At 36.2% G+C, this 27,059-nt stretch overlaps 1 protein-coding gene across 13 annotated transcripts in view; it reads right to left on the reverse strand.

Annotated features, from left to right (window-relative positions):
• The window catches only part of PPHLN1 (periphilin 1), a 195,639-nt gene that overhangs the window by 69,730 nt on the left and 98,850 nt on the right, over positions 1–27,059 (reverse strand). For 12 of the 13 annotated variants that reach the window (XM_037848306.1, XM_037848304.1, XM_037848303.1 and 9 more), the window contains one exon: positions 21,035–21,175. The exons of the other annotated variant lie outside the window; for it this stretch is intronic. In XM_037848306.1, the coding sequence (XP_037704234.1) occupies positions 21,035–21,175 (141 nt within the window). The remainder of the gene's footprint in view (positions 1–21,034; positions 21,176–27,059) is intronic. 13 annotated transcript variants of the gene reach the window in all.

A 27,059-nucleotide genomic window follows, 5' to 3' on the forward strand; every position in this document is an offset into this window, starting at 1 on the left:
CAGAGAACCAACATAAAAGGCTATAACATTTATAAAATCTCTCCAGATCAAGAAGTATCATAGTTCTTTTCCTTATTTTTTAAAAATTGTTAATAGTTAAATATTTTCTTCCTCCCTCATTACCAAAGATTGTTTATCATACCTAAATTTTCTGTATTCAATTACATGTTAAATTTCATTACTAATCTTGATTTTTTATCACGTCTAATCCCTATTTACATCAGAATGAACCATGATCTAGATGGGTAGAGACATAAAATATGAGGAAGCATAGATAAGGAAAGCCCTTTCTCGGTATAACTTTTAAAAAATGTTTTTTTTTTTTGGTACGAAGGCAGTATATTGCAAAAGACATCAATCCCACAATAACAGCAAAGAAAATGATTGTATGAACTATACAAAATCACAGTTTTTAAAAGCTCATCAGAGAGCTAAGGACAAAAATAAACCAAAATAAACTTCAGAAGTACCAACTCACAGACAGCTGCTATCCCTGATAGAACTATGTAATAAAGACAAATACAACAGAGCGGAATTATAAGACATGTGAAACAGAAAGAAAATTTGACCCACAGTAAAAAGAGGTAAGAATCAATACAAATAATTAATAGATGGACCTCAGATAATGGAATTATTAGAGACTCTAAAAATGAGAAAAATGCCAAAAAATCTAATAAAAAAGTTGGATAATAAGTATGAATAAATGGGGCATTTCAGCAATGACATGGCAAACGTCTTATAAAACCAAATTGAATTGGAGTCCAATATGGATGGGAGAGAAAGAATGAGGCAGAAGAAATGTCTGAAGCAATAAATGGTTGAGGTCTTTCCAAATTAATGAAAAACGCTAATTCAAATTGAAGAAAACCAGAGATAAAAAGCAGAACTTAAAAACAATCAGAGAAAAGAAACAAAATATTACATAGAGGGAACAATGAAATAAATGATGGCTGACTTTGTACAAGAAGCAATGGAGGCAAAAAGACAATGAATTACATTTTAAACATGAAAAAACAAAAAAGAGAGAGAGAGAAGGTTAAAGACTCTTAAATATAAACAGAAGCTGAGGGAATTAGTCTCCAAAAGTCCTGAACTATAAAAAATGCTAAAGGAAATTCTTCACGCTGCTAAAAAGTGATATTAGGTGGAACCACAGACCAGAATGAAGGAATAAAGAGCCTCAAAAAGTGGCTAAATATAAAATATGCACATACGCTCACATATATTTTAATAAACTTATTTAAATGACTATTAGCAGCCCTACCCTGATCAAGATGGCAAAAGAAGACACCACTTCCAGGCTCGGTGCCCTCAAAGAAGTTTTGAACAACCAGCAAAACTGGCAGGAACATCTTTCTCAAAGCTCCAGAAAATAAAGGACTGCAGTAACAGGACAAGCACCAAATCAATAAAAAGGCTACTTAAAAGCAGAAGGATTTCATGGCAACTGGTTGGACCCTCACCCACCCCTCATCAACTAAGCCAGTCCTCGCTCCCAATGCAGATCCCTGATCTCAGTTACAGAGGGGGCAGATACTGCTCCCATGTACATATTGGGAGATGTAGGTCTGGGCCAATTTGTCTGTTGGTGACCTGAGGGATCTCACCATTCCAAAACTTGCCCTGCATATAGAAGCAGTTCACTGAACTCTCCTACAGAAAGTTGTGGGAGATTAATCAAGTTGTGCTGCCTGGGGCAAGGGATCACCGTAAGACATACGATGCAGTGACCAGAACCATAAAGAAATTGTTTCCTAGGGAAGAGGGGACATTTCTATCCATGAAAATGGGGGAATTTCTAGGGCCACTCATCATGCCCCAAACAAGATGCATGTGCAGAAAAGATCAGCAAGGCCCCTAGAGCTATTCTCTAAACTCACTGTATGGATAAACCCTAAAGGAGAGAACTCACACAGGTCAATCTGCAAAGACTGGGAAACATGGTTTCTGTTTTCCCTTTTTTTTTTTTTTTTTTTTTTTGTTGTTGTTAGCTGTCATATAATGTTAGCTGAATACGAGCTAAAGGAACAATGTCTCAGAGTCTAAATCCAAGTGATAACACATTAAAATATCAAAATGTTTAGGTTTCAACAAAAAGTTACAAAACAGGAAAAGGACAACACCATGTGATATGAGGCAGGGAAACAAGTCCAGCAATCCAAGGACTGCTGCAACTGACTGACCCCCAGAAGAAGCAAGCCTTCTAGCCAATGCCTTGATTTGGACTTTGGGCCTCTGAAACCTGACATCATCAACATGGCAATGTAACATATCCCCTGAAAAACCCTCCCGAGAGAGTCAGAGAATAAAAGGACAAATCCCACTTGCCTAGAAATTTGGAGGATGGTAGAGACTGGAGAACTCCAAAAAGCTGAATCGAAGGAAAAGAAAAAGACCAGGTAAGAAACTTCCATCCCAGACCACTGGTCCTCTCCTTTCACCCTCACTTGGTCCCACTCAGCTTAGGAGGTGCCCAGAGGCAGTGGTCAGGATTCCTCCCCGTTCCCACTGGGGACACAAACTATGGCGAGTTAGAACTCCACATCTATTCAGGCACAGAGTCCCAGGGCAGAACACAAACTGCTGAGGAGTGTTTCATTCAGATGGGTCCCCGGGGGAGGAAAAAAAAAAAGGAGGCGGGGAAAGAGCCCATGATAGAACTGTGGCAGGCAAGGGGTGAACCACACACAATCAACTTCTGTTGGCTGGACCACTTGAATGCAAAATAGACTTTCCTAGAGTGACCCACTTTTCTGGATAGATCCCATCTGGCTCCCTGGGGCAGGATACCCTAACAAGGAAGAAATCAGAAGCAGAAAAGCCTCACAGGAAAAAAAAAAGAGGGATGTGTTAAACTGAACTGCTGTAAGATGGGAAGGTCTTGGAACTGAAAGGAGTAAGGAAAATGGGACATTCAGTGAGGGAGAGAATTTAAACAAATCATAGGCACTGGGGAGAAAACTGCACAAAAACAAACTGAACAAATCAAGATTCCTGGAGAAAGAACAGAGGAAAGGAACCTTCCTCTTGGAGATGAAACAATTACAAAAAAGTGAAATCTTAAAAATTGTATGCATATCCAGGGCAAGAATCAGATGGAGTAGAGGTGAGAAAATCTAATCAGTTAAACAAGGGCTATTCTAAAGTTCTAGAATAAATTGAACCAAGTGTCAAAGAAAAGCATTAACAAAGACCCAGTGAACAATAAAACCCTGGCAAGCGGGAGAAACTGCCCATCAGAGTAAACTCATCAAGATAATCAGATGCCAACACTACAGGCCATACCAACAAGCAGGAAGATATGGCCCAGTCAAGGAAACAAATGAAAAACTTCAGAGGAGACACACAGAATAAGGAAAAACTAAACAAGGAAGTTCAAACAAATCTCCTAAATCAATTTAAGGAGATGAAGGAAAATATGCATAAAGAGACAAAGGATATTAAGAAAACAATGGTGAGCATAAAGAAGACTCTGGAAGCATAAAAGAAAACAGAAATCATGGAGATGAAAGGCACAATAGTAGATATTAAAAATATACTAGAGGCATACAACAGCAGATATGAACAAGCAGAAGAAAGAATCAGCAAACTAGAAGACAAGATACTCGAAATCATATAGTTGGGAGAACAGATGGGGACAGAATATAAAAAACTCTGCAGCGTCTCAAGGATTTGAGTGACAGCATGAAGGACACAAACATAGGTGTCACAAGTGTCCCAAAAGGAGAAGAGAAGGAAAAGGGGGCAGAAAGAATATTCTTGGAAATAATGGCCAAAAACTTCCCAACTCTTATGAAAGACATAAATATACATGTCCAAGAAGCACAACATACCCCAAACAGATTAAATCCTAATAGATCTATTCTAAGACACATACTAATCAGAATGTCAAATGCCAACGAAAAAGAGAGAATTCTGAAAGCAGCAAGAGAAAAGCAACCCGTCACATACAAGGGATCCTCAATAAGACTAAGTTCTGATTTCCCACCAGAAATCATGGAGATGAGAAGACAGTGGTACAATATATGTAAGATACTGAAAGAGAAAAACTGTCAACCAAAAATTCCTTATCTGGCAAAACCATACTTCAAAAATTAGAGAGTTTAAAATATTCACAGATAAACACAAACAGAGAGAATTCATCAACAAAAGACATGCCCTACAAGAATTACTAAGGGGGGGTCCTACAGATTGAAAGGAAAGATAGGAGAGAGTGTGAAGAAATGAAGAGCATCAGTAAGGGTAACTAAAAGGGTAAACACAAAACCCAACAGTACTGTATCCTCAATATACAACTTTACTCTTTAGTTTCTATAAGAGTCAGAATACAACTGAGGAAAAAAAAGGGGGGGGGGTATTTCCTGATAATGGACATGTAAAATATAAAATAGCAAAGTGGGACATAAACAACATAAAGTATGTAAAGAACATGTTTGCTATTGAAAATAAATTGATATCTTTTCAAAATAGTAAGTTATACATGAAGGTTGTGTAATATAAACCCTAGAGAAACCACAAAGTATTTTAAAAATATACAGAAACAGAAATGAGAAACAGATCAGTCAGATACATCACAAAAGATCAATTAAACAGAATGTAGGCTGTAATAAATGAAACTAGGGACAAAAAAAAACATAACATAGAAAAATGAAAAGACAAAATGCTGAAATAAGTACTGCCTATACAGTAATAACACTGAATATCAAAGGGTTAAAATTCCCCAATCAAAAGACATAGATTGACAAAACAGATAAAAAAGCATGTTCCAACTATGTTGTTTAAAAAAGACTCACTTTAGACCCAAAGACAGAAATAGGTTGAAAGTGAAAAGCTGGGAAAATATATTCCATGCAAATAGCAACCAAAAAAAGAACTGGAGTAGCTATACTAATGTTGGACAAAACAGACTTACAGTCAAACCCTTAAGACATAGAAGGACACAATATATTACTAAAAGGGGCAGAAATAACAATCATAAATATTTATGCACCTAACCATGGTACCCTAAAATACAAGAGGCAAACACTGGCAAAACTGAAGGGAGAAAAATGCACCTCTACAATAATAGTAGGAGACTTCAATATACCACTCTCATCAATAAATAGAACATCTAGACAGAGGATCAATAAGGAAACAGAGAACTTCTATAACAAGCATTACAGATACTGCATGCAAAAACAGCAGGGTATACACTCTACTTAAGTGCACACAGATCATTCTCTAGGAGAGAACACACACTGGGTCACAAAACAAGACACAATAAATTTAGAAAGACTAAAATTACACAAAGCACTTTCTCTGACCATAATGGAATGAAGCTGGAAATCAATAACAGGGAGAGAACTGGAATATGGGGAAATATATAGAAGTCAAATAACACACTCTTAAATAGTGGGTCAAAGAAGAAATTGTAAGGGAAATAAGTAAATATCTTGAGACACATGAAAATGAGAATGCAACATGCCAAAACATATGGGCTGAAGCAAAGACAATGCTAAAAGGGAAATTCATACTCCTAAACACTTACATTAAAAAAAGAAGAAAGAGCTAAAACCAAAGACCTAACTGTACACCTGGAGGAACTAGAAAAAGAACAGCAAACTAATCCCAAAGCAAGGAGAAGAAAAGAAATAACAAAGATAAGAGCAGAAACAAATAAAATTGAGAATGAAAAAAAGGCAATAGAGTTAACAAAATCAAAAGTTGACTCTTTCAGAAGATCAAAAAAATTGACAAATCCTTAGCTAGCCTGACAAAAAAAGAGAAGAAACAAATAATAAAATCAGAAATGAGGGCGGGGGGCATTACTACTGACCCCACAGAAATAAAAAGGATCCTAAGAGGATACTATGAACAACTACATACCAACCAACAAATTAGGCAACCTAGATGAAATGGACAAATTCCAAGAAACACATAAACAACTGACACTGACTCTAGAAGAAACAGAAGACCTCAACAGATCAATTACAAGTAAAGAGATTGAATCAGTCATCAAAAATCTCCCAAAAAGAAAAGCCCAAGATGGCTTCACAGATGAATTCTGCCAATCATTCCAAGAATTAATGTCAATCCTTCTCAAACACTTCTAAAACTTGAATAGGAGGGAACACTACCTAACTCATTCTATGAGGTCAACATCACCCTAATACCAAAGCCAGAAAAAGATACAAGAAAATTACAGACCAATTTCTCTAATGAAAATAGTTGCAAAAACCCTCACCAAAATCCTTGCAATAGAACAATCAACACATTAAAAGAATTATACACCATGATCAATTGGGCTTTATACCAGGTATGCAAGGGTGGGTCAATACAAGAAAATCAATTAATGTATACCACATTATCAAAATGAAAGGAAAAAACATATGATCATTTTCAATGAGGCAGAAAAGGCATGTCAAAATCCAGCATCTTTTCTTAATAAAAACACTTAGAAAAATAGGTAGAGAAGGAAACTTCTTCAACACAATGAAGGGCATATATGAAAAAACATAGCGAACAGCATACTCAATGGTGAAAGACTGAAAATTTTCCCTCAAACATCTGGAGCAAGATAAGGATGTCTACCACCACTCTTATTATTCAACACTGTACTGAAAGTTCTAGCCAGAGCAGTTAGACAAGAAAAATAAATAGAATCCAAACTGGAAACGAAAATGTAGAACTTTCACCATTTGCAGATGACAACAGAGACAATACAGAAAGTCCCAAAAAATCTACAACAAAGCTACTAAATGAATTCAGCAAAGCGGTGGGGCACAACATCAACTCGCAAAACTCAGCAGTGTTTCAATACACTAGTAGTGAGCAATCTGAGGAGGAAATCAAGAAAAAAAAATCATTTACAGCAGCAACTAAAAGAATCAAATACACAGGAATAAACTTAGCCAAGGATGTAAAAGAACCTGTTCACAGAAAACTACAAAGCACTGCTAAAAGAAATAAAAGAAGACCTAAAAAATGGAAGGATACTCCATGGTCACTGATTGGAAGACAAAATATCATTAAGATGTCGATTCTATCCAAAATGATTAACAGATTCAACAAAATCCCAACCAAAATTTCAAGTCTATTTTGCAGAAAGGGAAAAGTCAATTATCAAGTATGTTTGCAAGCATAACTATGGTCTATGGTCATTATTTTTGACACAGCTGTCACACTCAACTGAGGTAAAGTAGTCTCTTCAACAAATAGTACTTGGAGAACGGGATATCCATATACGAAGGAATGAAAGTGCACCCCCATTTCACACCTTATACAAAAATTAACTCAAAATGAATCAAAGACCTAAATATAGGTGCCAGGGCCATAAAACTCATACAAGAAAATGTAGGGAAGTATCTTCAGGATCTTCTTTTAGGCAATGGTTTCTTAGTCCTTATAACCAAAACACAAGGAATGAAAGAAAAAATAGATAAATGAGACCTCCTCAAAATTAAAAATTTTTGTGCATCAAAAAACTTTGTCACAAACATGAAAAGACAACTTATTCTGGGAAAAAATATTTGAAACCACATAACTGATAAGGGTTTAATATCCAAAATATATAAAGAAATCCTACAAATTGACAATAGAAGGACAAACAACCCAATTTTCAAAATGGGCAAAAGAATTGAATAGACATTTCTCCTAAGAGGAAATACAAATGGCTAAAAAGCACTTGAAAAGATGCTCAATATCACTAGCTTTTAGAGAAATATAAATCAAACCACAATGATGTATCATTTCACACCCACTAGAATGGCTACTATTTTTTTAAAAATAGAAAACTACAATTGTTGGAGAGGATGTGGAGAAATAGGAACACTCATTCATTTCTGGTGGGAATGTAATGCTAAAGAAGACAGTTTGGCAGTTCCTCAGGAAGCCAAATATAAAGTATCATATGACCCAGCAATTCTGTTACTAGGTATACTCAAAAGAACTGGAACCAGGAACTCAAACAGAATTTGCACACTGATGTTCACAGCAACATCATTCACAACTGCCAAAAGATGAAAGTAACCCAAATGAACAAAGCTTATGGGATACTATTAAGTGTACAAATACATGCATTGTTGGAGTCCCAGAAGAGACAAAGTGGCAGAAAAAAATATTCAAAGAAATAACGGCTGAAAACTTCCCTAAATTAATGAAAGACATGAATATATATCTCCAAGACACTCAGTGAACTCCAAATAGGAATAACCTAAATACACCCACACTGCAGCATATTATAATCAAACAATGAATGCCAAAGATAGAGAATCTGAAAGCCACAAAAGACAAGCGACATGTCACATACAAAGGGGCCTCAATAGGATTAAGGACTAATTTCTTTTTGGAAACCATGGAGGCAAGAAGGAAATGGGATGACCTATTTAAAGTGCTGAAAGCAAAAACTGCCAACCAAGAATTCTATATCTGACAAAACTGTCTTTTCAAAATGTGGGAGAGATTAAGACATTTCTAGATATATAAAACCTGAGGAGTTCGTCAACACTAGATTGGCCCTACAAGAGATGTTAATGAGAGTTCTGAGGTTGAAAAGAAAGGACACTAGACAACAGATTAAAGCCGCATAAAGAAATAAAGATCTGTGAGGGTAATGATATGAGTAAATATAAATGCTAGTACTACTGTATTTTTGATACGTAACTCCACTTTTTACTTCCTACAGGATCTGAAAGACAAATGCATAAAATGTAATGAGAAATCAGTGGTTTTTATACTCATAATGTACAGTCATGTACTTTGTGCAAGAGTCACCTAAAGGTGGGGGGAAGGAGGGACGTAGGAACATGGTTTGTGTATACTATTGAAGTTAAGTTGATATCAAAGCAAACAAGATTGCTATAAATTTAGGATGTTAAATTTAAGTTCCATGGTAACTATGAAGAAAGTATCAGAGAATATGCAAGCACTGAAACAGAAGTTAGAGTACAATTTTCCAGGGGTGGGGGGCAGGGGGATTGGAGAGTTAGTGCATAATGGGTGTTGGGTTTCTATTTGGGGAGACTGGAAAGTTTTAGTAAAGGAAGGTGGGAGAATACCACAATATTGTGAATGTGATTAATATCAGTGAATGGTATGCTTGGGAGTGGTTGAAATGGGAAAAGTTCATAATATATACATTCCCACAATGAAAGGAAGAAAGGAAGGAAGGGAGAGAGGGAGTGCAGGCTACTAAAGAGACAATGACAATAAAATACAATAAATGATCCTGGATAGGATCTAGCAAGGGAGGAGAAAGGGCTCAAGGGACATCATTGTAACATATGAAAAAACTGAATATTGAATGTAAACTTTATTTAAATGTTTAATTTCTTTAAGTTGGTAATTATTCTTCAGGTGGTTATATAAGTGAATATCCTTTTCTTAGGAAATGTACATGGTAGTATTAAGTGTTCAAGGAGCATAATTTATACAACCTACACTCAAGAGTTCAGAAAATGGATTGATAGACAGATAGATACATAGATAAATAGAATGACAGAGCAAATGGGGCAAAATGTTAAAATCGGTGGATCTAGGTATCTGGGAGATAGGAGTCTGCTGGGTTCAACATATGGGGCTTGTATTATTTTTGTAACTATCCTGTAATTTTGAAAGTATTTCAAACTAAAAATATTTTTTTAAAAGTTTTTTAAAAGACCATTTGCTAAAACACAAAATCCAATTTTATGCTATTGATAGGAAACACTTTAGATTTAAAGATACAAATAAGTTGAAAGTAAAAGGATGAAAATGATGTATAACCCAAGCAGCAACCATAAAAAAGCTGAAGTGACTTTACTAACATCAGACAACCTAGATTTTAAAACAAAAAATATTATCAGAGATAAAGAGAAACATTTTATGATACAAAAGGGTAAATCCCTCAGGAACATACAATTTAAACAAACAGGCACCTAACAACAAAGTCCCAAAATACATGAAGGAAAACCAAAATTAAAGGGAGAAATAGCTAATTCAATAGACTTCAATACCCTTCTTTCAATATTGGATAGAAAAGCAGAAGATCAACAAGAAAAGAGAAGAATTTAACAATATAAACACTATAAAATTGTGTTGAGAGCTGCATTCTCTGTCAATATACCAAAAACTAGTGAATTACACACTTTAAAGGAATGAACTGTATGGTTTGTGGATTATATATCATTAAAGCTATTATTTTAAAAAAGGTAATTGGCTGTTTAAAGCAAAAATAACAATGCATTGTATGGTTAATAAATGTAAGACAATAAAAACACACAGAAGTTATTTGGAATTACACTATTGTAATATTCTTACACTGTTCTATAAGTATATTATTGCTTAAAGATAAACGGTAGTCATAGGTTTTACCCTTAGGAAGACAGTTGCTGCAAAGGAGAGGCTAGGCCTCCCTATAATTGTGCCTAAGAACCTCCTCCTGAATGCCTCTTTGTTGCTCAGATGTGGCCCTCTCTCTCTACCTAAGCAAACTTGAAAGGTGAAATCACTGCCCTCCCCCCTACGTGGGATCAGACACCCAGGGGAGTGAATTTCCCTGGCAACGTGGAATATGACTCCCGGGGAGGAATGTAGACCTGGCATCCTGGGACGGAGAACATCTTCTTGACCAAAAGGGGGATGTGAAAGGAAATGAAATAAGCTTCAGTGGCAGAGAGTTTCCAAAAGGAGCCGAGAGGTCACTCTGGTGGGCACTCTTATGCACAATTTAGACAATCCTTTTTAGGTTCTAAAGAATTGGGGTAGGTGGTGGTGGATACCTGAAACTATCAAACTACAACCCAGAACCCATCAATCTCGAAGACAATTGTATAAAAATGTAGTTTATGAGGGGTGACAATGGGATTGGGAAAACCATAAGGACCACATTCCCCTTTGTCTAGTTTATGGATGGATGAGTAGAAAAATAGGGGAAGGAAACAAACAAACACAGACAAAGGTACCCAGTGTTCTTTTTCACTTCAATTGCTCTTTTTCACTTTAATTATTATTCTTGTTATTTTGTGTGTGTGCTAATGCAGGTGTCAGGGATTGATTTAGGTAATGAATGTACAACTATGTAATGGTACTGTGAACAATCGATGTACGATTTGTTTTGTATGACTGCGTGGTATGTGAATATATCTCAATAAAATGAAGATAAAAAAAGATAAATGGTAGTAACTTAGAAATGTATATTGTAATCTCTAGAACAGTATCTAAAAAATGACAGAAAGTGGTATAGTCAAAAAGTCAGTGTAAGAAATAAAATGAAATAGTGAAGAAAAGAAAAAATAATTCTCTAAAAATAGGCAGGAAGTCAATAAGAGTGAAACAAAGAACAAAAATGGGATAAATAACAATACTAATACTATAATGGGATTTGCGCCCCAACTATCAAATTTGCCTTAAATGAAAATAAAATAATCACTCCAATTACAAAGCAGATAGTATCAAACTGAATGCAAAAGCAAGTTCCAATATATGCTGTTTATAAAAAATACACTTTAAATATAAAGACACTAATAGATCAAAAGTAAATAAACAAAGATACACGATGCAAACCTACACACAGGGAAACTGGAATAGCTACTGATGAGTATCAAAGTAAACTACAGAATGAACATGGATTATAGCCAGGAATAAAGAATATTTCATAACGATAAAAGAGTAATTTCATAAAAAAGACAGAATAATCCTAAATAAGCATGTACCTAATAACAGTTGAAATACATGCAAAACCTAACAAAACTGAAAGGAGAAACACGAAAATACATTTACACGTGGAGATTTCAGCATTCTTCTCACAGTAATCAGTAGGGACATAAAAGACTTAATCCTATGGGCCAATTTGATCAACTTATAACAACACTCCACCTAACAACTACAGAAAACATATTCTTTTCAGTTGCAAACAACATCACCAAGATAAATCAAATGCTGGGCCATAAAACATATATCAATAAATAGCAAAGAACTGAAATCAAATAGAATATATTTTCTGATCACAATGATATTGAATTAAAAATCAGTAAAATAATACATATAAGAAATCCCCAAATCTTTGCAAATTAAACATAAATCTAAATAACCCAGTGAAGAAATAATTGGGTCCATGAAGAAATCATTGGGTCAATCTTTGGTCAATGAAGAAATCGCAAGCAAAAGTAGAAAATACTTTGAACTAATGATGAAAATACAACTCATTTAAATCTGTACAATGCTGTAAAAGCAACACTTAGAAGGAAATTTCTAGCTTTAAATCATTATATCTGACAGAAAGGTCCAAGCTACCATCTTATATATTTATTGCTCTGTTTGTATGTGTATGTATAATTAAACAAAGTTCAAGCAAGCAAAGTTAATCTATAATGATAGAAATCAAAGTATGAAATGGGATGGGGGGGAGTGGAATTGATTGGAAAGGAGCACAAGGGCATTTCTGGGTTAACAAAATGCCATAATTTGTTTTCAGTAATGTTTACACAGTGTTACAACTGTCAAAACCCATCAAACTGAACATTTAAAATCTATGCATTTTACTGTATGTTGATTATATATTGTATTAGTCAGGATTTGCTAGGGAAAACAGACTCATCAGGAAATACATATATATATCTAGATATATAATATAAATATTATAAGATTTTTTTAAGAAGGAATTGGGTCACGCATCCTTGGGGATGGGCAAGTCCAAGTTCCATAGGGCAGGCTGGTAAGCTGGGAACTCTGATAAAGGTTTTCAATAAATTCCCCGGGAGAAGCTGACTGGCTGAAATAGAGATAGAAATGCTACCTTCTGACTGCTATCATCACTTCTTTTAAGGCCTTCATTGTCGAAGGCAGTCTCCTCAGTTGATTGTAGATGCAATCAACGTACTAATGATTTGAATCCATGAAATATCCTCATAATAACAACTAGGCCAATGCTTCCTTGACCAAACAAGTGGATACCATAACCTGGCCAAGCTGACACATGAACTTAACCATCACATACATCAGTTGGAAAAAAAAATAAAAAAATAAAAAAAAACAGGATAGAACTTCTCTAATCCACACAATCCTAAAGTGGTAATACATAATTTTCAACCTTTCAGCACATTAGAAACAACAGTAGAATTTAACAAAAACAATCACCTTTTTCTAATTCCTTGTTACACCAAAGACTAGCAGCATCAGTATCACCTGGAAGCATTTTGAAATTTCCATCTCAGACCCACACAGATCTACTGAGTTAGAATCTGTGTTTTAACAAGATCCCCAAATGATCTATGATATATTCAAGTTTGTAAAGCTCTGACAGCCCACTTACCAGAATATTTATGTTGAAATATAGGCAGCTCTACTTTTTAAAAGCTTCACAGATGTATAACCAAGGTAAGATAATCACAATATAAGCACTGTAGCTCAAGAATGAAGAGCTGGAAGATTCTCCTTTTCCAAGACTAGCTTGCATAGCAAAATGTCCTAATATGCTCCAGCTATTCACCAACTAAATTGTTCCACTAGATGTACCATCCTTAATAATTGTTTCATTAATTAATTGTTTCCCTACTACTTGTTAGATCTTTAAGAGGATTTTAGCCACCCTGACATGCATAGTCATGTGACCTGCAAGACAAGTGTATACACACACACCACATACATACATAGATATGTACACACACATACCCCAGATCTACTTAGTTTTTATGATTTCATCTGAAGAAAGAAAAAGATCAAAGAATCCAATCCAGATCCCCAATGGGGAATTATAAAAAGACTTTAAATATCATTAGATGCCCAGACCCCAAGAAAACAGAGGGACTCATTGACAGGCTATGCCCAACCACAATTTTATCAAAGTACAAGAAAGTCCCAAAGAGTTAAAGCAATATGGTTCTATCCCTGGAGGTGCATTAGAGGGAAGAATGGTATGTCATGATGGAGGATTTCAATTTTTGTGGTTCTTTCAAAGTGACAATTTGGTAAAAGAGAAAATACCTCACATGGTAAAAAAGTAATAAGTGGTATACACTTGCAAGCCAAATTAATCAGTAATAGGTATCTGAGGACTTGAGGGCTATCACAGCCAAGAGGTTAATGCCAAATGCCTGAAGCAGAGAATGAATCACCCATGGTTTTGCATGTAAAATCTCTCTAGGAATTACTGTAATAGCAGCCAGGAGAAATTCTGAAATTTGCCTCTCTAAGCTCAGAAGCCAGGAAAATCTAGGAAAACATTCCAATGATTGAGTGTAAAAGATGGCCCAAATGGAGTAAGAGGGAATAACTGGACAAAATGAGGGGGGAAAAGGATAAACCTTAGGATCTAAAGCATAGCAAGCTAACTATGCTATGGTAATAGAGTGGGTAATATCCACCAAAGAATGTTCAAGTAAAAGTGGGATGACTCAGATTGCAAAACAATTCATCTCTAGTTATACCATATTTCAGAGAGACGCAACCTGATTGCCTACCAGTCAAGGATTTTAAACCAGTGCTTCTCTGCCTTACCTGACCATAATCTGGTGGGCTTTTACAAAAAGCACCTACACCCCCCAACCCTAATAAAATTCTTTTATGTCCAGAAATGAGGTGGTGACAATGTGACAAAGACGTGAATTTGGTCCCTGAATTCAGGCAATTCTGATACAATCTACCTCTATATGCATTCCCTTAAACGTCAAGGAAGAGAGTTTGTGAGCATTTTGGATTAAATCAAATTTAGAACTGGAGATTGAGTTTATTTTACATCGCAATACTTCCTCAAGTCAATGACTTCTTCAGGATTCAAGGCTGAGAGATCTAATGTATAGAATCCCTCAAAAAATTACATATTCTGATTTCTCTTTACAAGACATCTGAATATACTGTATTTGAAGTAACGGGGAAAAGGAGCCTGAAAATTACACCAATATTTACACTCTTCATTATTCTAGTTTGATTTATTGATGAGTGAGATTTATCTCATCTGTGTAGGGCTTTTTGGGGTTATTATTCATTTTTTAAAATCATGAAATGTTTCAAATATGTGTAAAAGTATAAAGGATAGCTGTTGGGCACCTGTGTAACTACCATCTAGCTTTCTCAAACCTATTTCTAACTTTCCTATCCATTTGGTATTTAATCCCTGAAAGTAAAATGCACAAAAGTTCAAGTCAAAATTAGGGGGGGAAATTAACCTCAAAAATTATTTCTCATTTTCAAAATCATTCTAAGTTTTAGATACTAATTTATAAAATAACCATGTATCATTTTTTACTAGCTTTCTGACATTTTCAAGGCTTTTGGTTTGATTTCCTTGCCAATACATGAAAATCAAAGCACCCCAGCAAAAACAGAATCGTTACATATGGCAAGAGATGGCCAAAAAGGCAGCAGCACCTGAAGTTGTCAGGCCTCTATTATGGCCCGCGGAAGCAGCCAGGCCCACGTGCCTAAAATGCCACAGCGGCAGTGGCTACAGAACTTCCCCAGGGCCTTGGTAGCTCAGCCTGGTTCAGGAGTGAGCCATGGGCCGGCAGCTTGGCACCATGCTCAAACCTGATAATTTACAAGATTAAAATTAATTCGGTTGCTGATGGTTCTGAACAAATACAGTCCTTACACTTGAGGGATGCCATTTGTATGCTATTTTGAAGGCAAACAACTGGAGTTCTGTCTTTGAGGATAAAGGAAATCTTTGAAAAAGTCTGTATTTTATGTTACAGAAATATCAATTTCAATTCTCTAAAGGGCCTATAAAAAGTAACAGCCATTGCTGGAATCAATTCCACCCAGTTAGCTTTAAGAGTCTCAAATGGACCCCACCACTGAGAAATCAAGATGGCAGTCCACTACAGGGAACTGAGGAAAATGGATTAATACAGGAATGCTGTGATAATATACAACCATGACAGCATCGTTTTAACATGAACTTCATGAAATGGATGGCGATGTAGGTTTCTTACACAACACAAATGGACAGTGGATTTGACTTTCTAAAGACTTTTTGTATCATTAAAATGAGCATTTTTGACATTTAGAGAAGAAAGATGGCACAGTAACAGAGATGATAAATTGTATGGTTGGAATTGTTTGCAATTTGATTGATTTGAGTATGGTCTTACAGAATGTTAGTTTTAATAAAATTTCTAACACTTAAAAGAAAACAGGGTAGTTACATTCCAGTACTTAATACCATTCAGTTTTCTATTTTATAGACCTTTTAACAAGTCTTTTACTTCTCTAGTCACATTAGAATATAACTTTTTATATTTGTGTTTATTTTTTAGTTCATCCTTCATACTGTAATATTCACAATATGCTTTACTGTCAGAGTTTTCATCTATGCTTGAACAATGGACAGATGAAAACAAAAATAAATCATACTTGCACATCAAACAGAGGTTTCTATAATGTACTATAAAAAAGTTTCATGCTAAATAACTTTACATGTATACTGCTAAACTAGGCTTTATACCTCACTGGTAATTCACTTTTCCAAGATCATATTGATCAGGAATGAATAATAATAAGAGGAGATGGTGGAAATATTAATAAACAACAACCTAAAAAAAACCCTCCTCCCATTATTTCAGTCAATTATTTTACTAGTTCTATTCTTAAGAACACCTCTCCTTTAAAGAACTGCAATTTAGGTGGAAAAGAACAATAACATATTAAATCATTCATTTGTTCAACAAACACTTATAAAGCACTTACTAAGTGCTGGGCCTAGGTACTGGTCAGGTTAAGATGCAGTCTGTAATTTGGGCAGAGAATAAAAAGTAATTGCAAAGCCCCTTTGAGGGACTAGGGAAAAATGTGGAAACATTAAACTTCCCCACCTGGGTAATTCCTGATATTTTCACAAGCATTGGGGACTACCAATTTAGAAGGCCAAGCTCTTGATTTTGGGGCTTGCCCTTATGAAGCTTATTATTCCAAAGGAAAGGCCAAGCCTACTTATAATTGTGCCTAAGAGTCACCCCCAGACAACTTCTTTAGTTGCTCACATGTGGCCTCTCTCTCTAAGCCAACTCTGCAGGTAAACTCACTGCCCTCCCTCCTACATGGGACATGACTCACAGGGATGCAACTCTCTCAGGCAACATGGAACGTAACTCCTGGGATGAGCCCGGACCCAGCATTGTGGGACTGAGAAAGCCTTCTTGACCAAAAGAGGTAAGCGAAATGAAACAAAGTTTCAGTGGCTGAGAGATCTCAAATGGAGTCGAGAGGTCATTCTGGAAGTTATTCTTATGCATTACATGATATCCCGTTTTAGTTTTAATGTATTAGAATAGTTAGAAGGAAACACCTGAAACTGTTCTGCAACCCAGTAGCCTTGAGTCTTCAAGACAACTGTATAACTAATAGCTTATACAGCGTGACCGTGTGATTGTAAAATCCTTGTGGCTCACACCCCCCTTATCCAGTTTCTGCACAGATGAGTAGAAACATGGGGACAAAAAGTAAACGAATAATGGGGGAATGGGGAGATGGGATGTTTGGGGTGTTCTTTTTTACTTTTATTGGTTTTTTTTTTGAGTAATGAAAATATTCAAAAATTGATTGTGGTGATAAATGCACAACTATATGATGATACTGTGAAAAATACACTGTACACTTCGGATGACTGTATGGTATGTGAATATATCTCAATAACACTGCATAAAAAAAAGAAAAAAAACAGAAACACAACATAAAACAAGCAAGAGGGTACAATGTATTGATATTTAGTGTGAACAGACAGTATTTATTGTAGTAAAAAGAAAATGATGTCTGTGATTTTAAGTGACTCAGGGAAAACTCAAAGGTCATTTCCAAAGTCAAAGACTCCATCCATCATACCTTCCAAAAATATACCTTGTTAATCTATGTGCCAGTCACTGTTCAAAAAGATAGAGATATAGCAGTGAACAAAATTCTGCTCTCATATAAAAACGTGTCAAGCGGTAAAAACACAAAAAAGTTACGCCCCAAAATAAGTCAGAGTAAAGAGAAAGAAGAGCAGTTTTTTATATATGATAATAATGTTCAGATTCAGGTTGAAGATACATCCAGTAAGCAAACAGTGAGTCAAGACCTTAAATTTACACTCATTTAATTGCTATCTTGAAAGGCATCACCAAATCAAACATGATTTTCACAGTCTCCATCTTTTTATATCCTCTAAGCATCTGACACTACTGACCACCTCCATTTTGAAACTCTACTGGCTTGAATAACAAATTTCCTGTCCTGGTTCTTATATTTTGCCATTGGTTTAGAATCAATACAAGTTTATGTTGATCATATCTAGCATCAATTGATATCGTACCTATCAAACCAAGGGAAACAGATTTTTTGATATGGAAATTGAACAGCATCTTGAGAAAAGACTTAATTTTGTTCTTGTATCTACAATAGTTTTTTGAAGAACACAAAACAATGTAATGACATTTGCTCAAAGCACTGTAGACTAACAACATCAAAAACTAACATCTGTACATATTTCAATTTACTTAAATTACTTTGCATTTTACTTCATTTAATCCACATAAAATAATAGCACACTTGCGATACATAATAACTCCATATTTTTTAATTCAATTTTATTGAGATATAGTCACATGCCATGCAGTCATACAAAGCATACATAGATTCAGTTGCTCACAATACCATTATATAGTTGTGCATTCATCACCAAAATTAATTTTTGAACATTTTCATTACCACACACACAAAAATAATAAGAATAAAAATTAAAGTGAAAAAGAACACTGGGTGCCTTTCCTCCTCCCCTCCCATTTTTCTACTCATCCATCCATACACTGGACAAAGGGGAGTGTGGTCCATATGGCTTTCCCAATCACACCGTCGCCCCCTCATAAGCCACATTGTTATACAATTGTCTTCAAGATTCAATGGTTCTGGGTTGTAGTTTGATAGTTTCAGGTATTTACTGCTAGCTATTCCAATTCATTAGAACCTAACAAGGGTTGTTATTTCGCTCAGCATTATGTCTTCAAGGTTCATCCATGTTGTCGTATGTTTGACATCGTTCCTTCTTACTGCCGCACAGTATTCCATCGTGTGTATATACCAAATTTTATTTATCCATTCATCTCTTGAAGGACATTTGGGTGTTTCTAACCCAAATGTGTTTCCAACCGAAATGTGGGGGTCTGAGTCTTGTGTCCAATTGGTGCTGCCTACCCTGAATGTGGGGCAGGTGTCTGAGTGGTTAGAAAGGGAGGATGGCTTTAATAATCAAATCTCTCAGGTGTTCCTGGAGATTTAAAGCTGTTGCAATAGTCTAATCTTTCAGTTCAGTTTCACCACAGTTTGTCTCTGCTGCAGACCCACAAGTCCTTGGTATTGGCGCATGGTCCCTGGGACTTGCGAGTGGGTCCCTCTTCCAAGCCGTGCTCTCCCAGGGCCTCTGCTGAGGGAAGGCTGTTGCTATGTCACAGGTGAGCGCTGTTCCCCAAGGGAATTTCTGGGCTGCAGGGCCATGTAGGAGCGTTCCCAGCCTGCTGAAAGGATGGCTGAATGAGCCGTGTTAATTTCCCCCTTTTCACACAGCTCCGCCTTCCCAGCTCCAGGACAATTAGCTGCGGGTGCGTGAAAGGCTACAGTCCATGCCAGATATTGTGGCGTGTGCGTGTGTTGCTGGAAACACTTCCTGTCACACTGGGTTGTTTGGGGAAGCTCTGAGCTATGGTGCTGGCACCGAGTAGGAGCATTCCCAGCCCACCAGGAAGATGGCTGTAAGGGAATGCCCCCCTTTTCTTGCGAAGTTATGGTGTTTAGCAAATTTTCTCAGCCACTAGACTTATTGCTTTTTCCTTCAGAGCTATCTTAGCTCTGCTCTTGCCTGGGTCAAATTACAAGTCTTTGAGGCTTTCTGTAATGGGCTTCTTAGAGTAATTGTTTTAGAAAAAGAGAAAAAGATTAAAAAAAAAAAAAAAGAAAGGAAAAAGAAAAACAAGGGCCCTCCTTGCAGATCTAATGGGCTATTGAAATGCTAAGAGACAAGAAGATTAAAGCCATTAAGGAACAATCAAGAAAGCAGAGAAACTGGCTCTTCAGACAAGGGTCCTCGCCCTTTGTATTTGCATATGTACCTGATTCTGTTTGAGCCCTGCCCTTCTCCGTTTTATGTTCACCGGAACTCCACAATGTCTCTGTTTTTATTTTGGGGTTTTTTTTTTTGCTGTTTTTGCTAGCCCTATCTCCTCTCGGCCGGGCTGACTGCTCCCAGATTCTCCGGTGTCTGGTCTCAGTCTATCTATGTTTGAAGTTTTCGATCAGTGGTCTGAGTTTTCAATCAGAGCTGCAACTGTAGTTCTTCCTCCTGGGTCCCAGCACCGACGGCCCCTCCTCCCACAGGACTGAGCCTGGCCACAAGAACTTCGCTGATCTCAGCAGTTCCACATGTTCATGCGTGTTGTACGAAGTATGTCCAAAGTCAAACTGCTCTGTGGTGTCCAGTGTACACGGTTCCTGGCTTTCTACCTACTGCCCTGGAGGAGTAACTAAAGCCCACACCTCACCACTCCGCCATCTTTCCCCGCTCTCCCCTAACAGCTCCATATAAAAACAAGATCTTAACTTTTCAGATTGACATCATTTAAAAAATTAGATTTAAATAATTAGCCATTTTTTCTTTAATTTTTTACTCCCACACATTATAGAGGAAATATATGCATACTATGGAAAATCTGGAATATGATTAAAAGTATAATGAAAAATAGAGGAAACAAATATCTGTAATCCCAATATTCAAAAATAACATTTGTTAACCTTCTGGAATACTGAAAGTTTCTTCCAGCCTATCCCTATTAGGTTTAGCAGTTTTTAATTGCTTCATACTAACTAGAATATTAATATTCTGTAACAAAGAAGCTTGCTTTTTATTAAAAAAAAAAAAAGTAAACAGGATGAGGCTATGCTCATCAAAATTACTGATATCAAATGAAATAATTTTTCCAATTTTTAAAATTAAAATTCAAATCTGGAAAAAGGCTAAACATATTTATTCAATAAACATTTACTGTAACTGTGCCTGGTGATACATGCCAGGTGATATGGTCAAATATTATATACTTTAATAAAACTGGATTCTCACCTGTTCAATCTCTTTGGTTTTTGATGCTATTGCTTTAGAGCGACTGTTTAGCTGACTGTCTTCAAATAATTCTATGCCATCTGTTGCATTTGACTCGGGTTCTTCTGGCTGGTCAATAAACAATGGTGCTGTGGATCCTGCCTTTAAAAGGAATTAGAAATCTTTAAATTGTTTTTTTTTCCCCCGAAGGATATAAAGCATTTCAAGTGGCTGTGTACAGGCAGTAACTGGCAGATTATATTTTTTAAAAGTGCTAGGCTTAACTGGTTTTAAGAAAGCACTTTCAATTTCACTATGCATAATAAGCATCTGTAAAGAAGATTAAAGAGGAAAGACTACTCCTTTATTTCGGTAAGACAAAGCCTCTAGGCTTATCGCATTCCAGAAATATATTTCACACTACATTAAGACTGTTAGGGTAGATTATAGGAAAATGGCAGAGTAGGAAGCTCTAGGAATCAGTACCTCCAACAGAACATTTAGGGAATGTCTCAAAAAACTATTTCAAATCCCTGGAATCCAGTACAGCATCCAGGGAAAAGCTGGTGGAAAAGGCTGGTAAATTACATTAAAACCAATAAAAGGCTCTCTCCACATTGACACCCATCTCCCACTCTCGCGATTTAAATGCTGGGGGATTGAAGGAAAAGTAAAGGAACAGTGTATGTATATGCTATTGAAGTCAAGCTGATATCAAACCAAATATGATTCTTACATATTTAGGATGTTAAATTTTAACTCATGGTAACTTCAAGGAAAATATATGAAAAATATGTCCAGACAGAAATGTGAAGAGACTCAATATGGTACAAAACTTAAAAAAAAATCAAATAAATATGAAAGTAGACATGAACAGAAAAACTTAGGGACAAAAGAGGTATAAGACTTACAAAGACTAAACAGGAAAATGGCAGAAGAAATTCCTGCATTATCAGTAGTGACTTTAAATGTAAATGTATTAATCTCTATACTCAATAGACAAAGATGGGCAGAATGGATAAAAAAAAGCATGATCCAAGAATATGCTGTTTACAAGAAATGCACTTTAAGTTCGAAGACGTAAGTAGGTTGAAAGTGAAAGGATGGAAAAAATATTCCATGCAAGTAGTAATCAAAAGAGAGCTGGATAGCTATAATAATATTACAGAAAAAAAACTTTAAGTCAAAAACAGTTGCAAGAGACAAAGACATCCATTACATACTGATAAAGGGGCAATTCAACAAGATCTAGCAATTATAAATATATATGTACCTAACAACTCCTTAAAACATATAAAGCAAACACTGACAGATTTGAAGGTAGAAATTGGTGTTCTACATTAATAGCAGGAGACTTTAATACACCACTCCCAACAATGTATAGAACTACATAGAAGCCCAAAAAGGAAATACAAGACTTGAACAATACACTGAACCAATTAACCCTAACAGACATATATAGAATACATCATGCCAAAAAAATAAAAGAATACACATTATTCTTCAGTGCATATGAATCATTCTCCAGGACAGACCATATCTTCAGTCATAAAACAAGTTTCAATAAATTCAAAAGTATTGAAATCATGCATTGTATCTTCTCTGACTACAATGGAAAACAACTAGAAATCAATAACAAAGGGAGAAATGGAAAATTCACAAATATATGGAAATTAAACTACATTCTCTTAAACAACCAATAGGTCATCAAAGAAGAAATCACAAGAGAAATTAGGAAATACCTTGAGGAGAATGAAAATCAAAATACAACACACAGAAACTTATGGGATGCAACAAAGGAAGTGCTGAGAGGGAAACATGTAGCTCTAAATGCTAACATTAAAAAGACGAAAGCTATCAAATTGGAGACCTAACCTCAAAACTAGAAGAACTAGAAAAAGAAGAGCAAACTAAACCTAAAGCAAGCAGAAGGAAGGAAATAGCAAAGATTACAGCAGATATAAGTGAAAGAGAAAAACAACAAAAAAGAACCAATAGAGAAAATCAACAAAACTGAAAGTCAGTTCTCTGAAAAGATCAATAAAATGGAAAAACCGTTAGTTAGACTAATGAAGGAAAAAAAAGGACATAAAAAACTAAAATCAGAAATGAAAAAAGGGACATTACTACTGACCCCACTGAAATAAAAAGGACTATAAGAGGATACTATAAACAACTGTGTGCCTACAAATTAGGCAACCTAAATGAAACAGACAACTTCATAGCAACACACAAACTGCCTACACTGACTCAAGAAGAAACAGAAGATCTCTACAAACCAATAACTAGTAACGAGACTGAATTAGTAATCAAAAATCTCCGAACATGGACATGTATTTCTGCTGTTAAGCAAAGAACTCCAAGAAGGGAGGAAGTTTAGCAACAAGGGGTACAATGTGAATGATGACAAAGCCAAGGACAAAGACAAGAAGGTTGAAGGAACAGGGACAAAAGAGGAGGGAACCCCAAAAGAGAACGAGACCCAGGAGGCTGTGGAGACCACAGAGGTGAAGGACAGTGAGGAGAAGCCAAAGAAGGATGATTAGGACACTGTGAACAAGATCAAAGAAAAGGAAGGAGACAAGGACACAACTGCAGATAAGGAAAAAACTGAAGGCAGAGGCTGAGAAAATGGAGAGAGCAGCGTAGGCCAAAAAGGAATCCCTGAAGGATACAAGGATGCCCGCTGTCACCACTATTACTCAACACTGTACTGGAAATTCTAGTCACAGGAATTAGGCAAGAAAAAGAAATAAAGCATCCAAATTGGAAAGGAAGAAGTAAAACTTTAGTTATTTGCAGGAGACATTATCCTTTATTCAGAAAATCCTGAAAAATCCACACCAAGGCTTCTAGAGTTAATAAACAAATTCAGTAAAGTGACAGGGTACAAGATCAACACCCAAAAATGAGTAGTGTTACTATACTAGTAATGAGCAATCTGAGGAGGAAATCAAGGAAAAATTCCTTTCACAATAGCAACTAAAAAATCCAACTATTTGCAACTAAAAAATCCAATATCTAGGAATAAATCTAACCAAGGAAGAATAAGGCTTGTGCAAAGAAAACTACAAAACATTGCTAAAAGAAATCAAAGACCTAAGTAAATCTGTGTTCATGGACTGGAGGACTAAATATTGTTAAGACGTCAATTCTACCCAAAGTGATTTACAGATTCAACATAATTCTAATCAAAAGTCTAACAACTTTCCTGTAGAAATGGAAATGCCAACGATCAAATTCATATGGAAGGGTTAGGGGCCCCAAAGAGCCAAAGCCATCTTGAAAAAGAAGAATGAAGTTGGAAGACTCATACTTCCCAATCTTAAAACTTACTACACAGATCTAAGGCCAACTGATGTTTGATAAGGCCCCCAAAGCACTGAACTGGGACATAAAAGTCTTTTCAACAAATGGGGCTGGGAGAGTTGGATATCCATATCTAAAAGAATGAAAGAGGACCCCTACCTCACACCGTACACAAAAATTAACTCAAAGTGGATCAAAGACCTCAATATAAAAGACAGTACCATAAAACTCCTAGAAGATAATGTAAGGAAACATCTTCAAGACCTTGTATTAGGCAGTCACTTTCTAGACCTTACACCCAAACCACAAGAAACAAAAGAAAAAATAGATAAATGGGAACTCCTCAAGCTTAGAAGTTTCTGTACCTCAAAGGAATCTGTCAAAAAGGTGAAAAGGCAGCTAATTCAATGGGAAAAAATAATTGGAAACCATGTATCTGGCAAACGACTGACATACTGCAGATATAAAGAAATCCTACAACTCAATGACAAGAGTACAGACAGCCCAATTATAAAATGGGCAAAAGATATGAAAAGACAGTTCTCTGAAGGGGAAATACAAATGGCCAAGAAACACATGAAAAAATGTTCAGCTTCACTAGCTGTTAGAGAGATGCAAACTAAGACCACAATGAGATACCATCTCACACCAATTAGAATGGCTGCCATTTAACAAACAGGAAACTACAAATGCTGGAGAGGATGTGGAGAAATTGGAACTCCAATTCATCGTTGGTGGGACTGTTACGACGGTTCAGCCACTCTGGAAATCAGTCTGGCAGTTCCTTAGGAAACCAGATATAGAGCTACCCTTTGATCCAGCAATTGCACTTCTTGGTTTATACCCTGAAGATCTGAAAGCAGTGACATGAACAGATAGCTGCACACCAATGTTCACAGCAGCATTATTCAAAATTGCCAAGAGATGGAAACAACCCAAATGTCCTTCAACAGATGAGTGGATAAATAAAATGTGGTATATACACACAATGGAATACTATGTGGCAGTAAGAAGGAACAATGTCACGAAACATATGATAACATGGATGAACCCTGAAAACATAATGCTGAGCGAAATAAGCCAGGCACAAAAAGAGAAATATTGTATGCTACCACTAATGTGAACATTGAAAAATTGTAAAATAAATGGTTTATAATGTAGATTGTAGGGGAATTAGTGATAGAGAGCAATTAAGGAAGGGGGGAATGATAACCCAATAAGAACAGATAAGCTATTATGGGTAAATTTAACGTTCCAGGAATGCCCAGGAATGACTATGGTTTGTTAATTTCTGGTCGGTATGGTAGGAACAAGTTCACAGAAACTGTTGCTATATTAGGTTATTTTCTTGGGGAAGAATAGGAACATGCTGGAAATAAAGTAGTTATTTTAGTTTTGTTGTCTTTTTCTTACTCCCTTGTTATCGTTTGTTTGAAATATTTTTTTATTATATATTTTTTCTAAAAATTTTTTTTGATATAGTTAAAATTAAAAAAAAAAAAAAAAAAAAAATGAAAAAAATATACAGAGACCCTGAGGAGCTGAGGGAGAATGCAGGAGTGTTGGCCTTCCACTTCTCTATGGTTGCTGATGTGCTCACAGACATTGGGGACTGGTGGTTTGATGGGCTGAGCCATCTACCACGGGACTTGCCCTTGGGAAGACTGTTGCTGCAAAGGAGAAGCTAGGTCTGCCTATAATTGTGCCTAAGAGTCTCCTCCTAAATGCCTCTTTGTTGCCCAGATGTGGCCCTCTCTCTCTAGCTAAGCCAACTTGGCAGGTAAAATCACTGCCCTCCCCTAACTTGGGATCTGACACCCAGGGGTGTTAATCACCTTGGCAATGTGGAAGATGACTCCCAGGGAGGAATCTAGACCCAGCATTGTGGGATGGAGAATATCCTCTTGACCAAAAGGGGGATGTGAAAGGAAATGAAATAAGTTTCAGTGGCTGAGAGATTCCAAAAAGAGCCAAGAGGTCACTCTGGTGGGCACTCCTACGCACAATATAGATAACCCTTTTTAGGTTCTAACGAATTGGAATAGCTAGCAGTAAATACCTGAAACTATCAAACTACAACCCAGAATCGGTGAATCTTGAAGACAATTGTATAACAATGTAACTTATGAGGGGGCGACAAGGTGATTGGGAAAGCCATGTGGATCACACTCCCCTTTGTCCAGTATATGGATGGATGAGGAGAAAAACGGGGGCAAAAAAAAAAAAAAAAAAAAGGCACCCAGTGTTCTTTTTTACTCTAATTGTTCTTTTTCACTTTAATTTTTATTCTTATTTTTGTGTGTGTGGTAATGAAAACGTTCAAAAATTAATTTTGGTGATGAACACACAACTACATAATGGTACTGTGAACAATTGATTGTAAACCTTGTATGACTGCATGGTATGTGAATATATCTCAATAAAATTGAATTGAAAAAAAAAACTTATTACAAAGCCACAGTAATGAAAACAGCATGGTACTGGCACAAGAGCAGACATACTAACGAACGGAATCAAACTGAGAACAGAGAAACCAACCCTCACATTTATGGCCAACTGATTTTTCACAAGGGTGCCAAGTCCACTCAACTGCAAAAGAACAGTTTCTTCAACAATGATGCTGGAAAAACTGGATCTCCATTTGCAAAATAATGAAGGTGGACCCTACCTTACGCCATATAAGAAAAATTAACTCAAAGTGGATCAAAGACCTAAATATAAGAACCAGAATTATAAA

This window comes from Choloepus didactylus, chromosome 8 (assembly GCF_015220235.1).
Source record: "Choloepus didactylus isolate mChoDid1 chromosome 8, mChoDid1.pri, whole genome shotgun sequence".
NCBI lineage: Eukaryota > Metazoa > Chordata > Mammalia > Pilosa > Megalonychidae > Choloepus > Choloepus didactylus.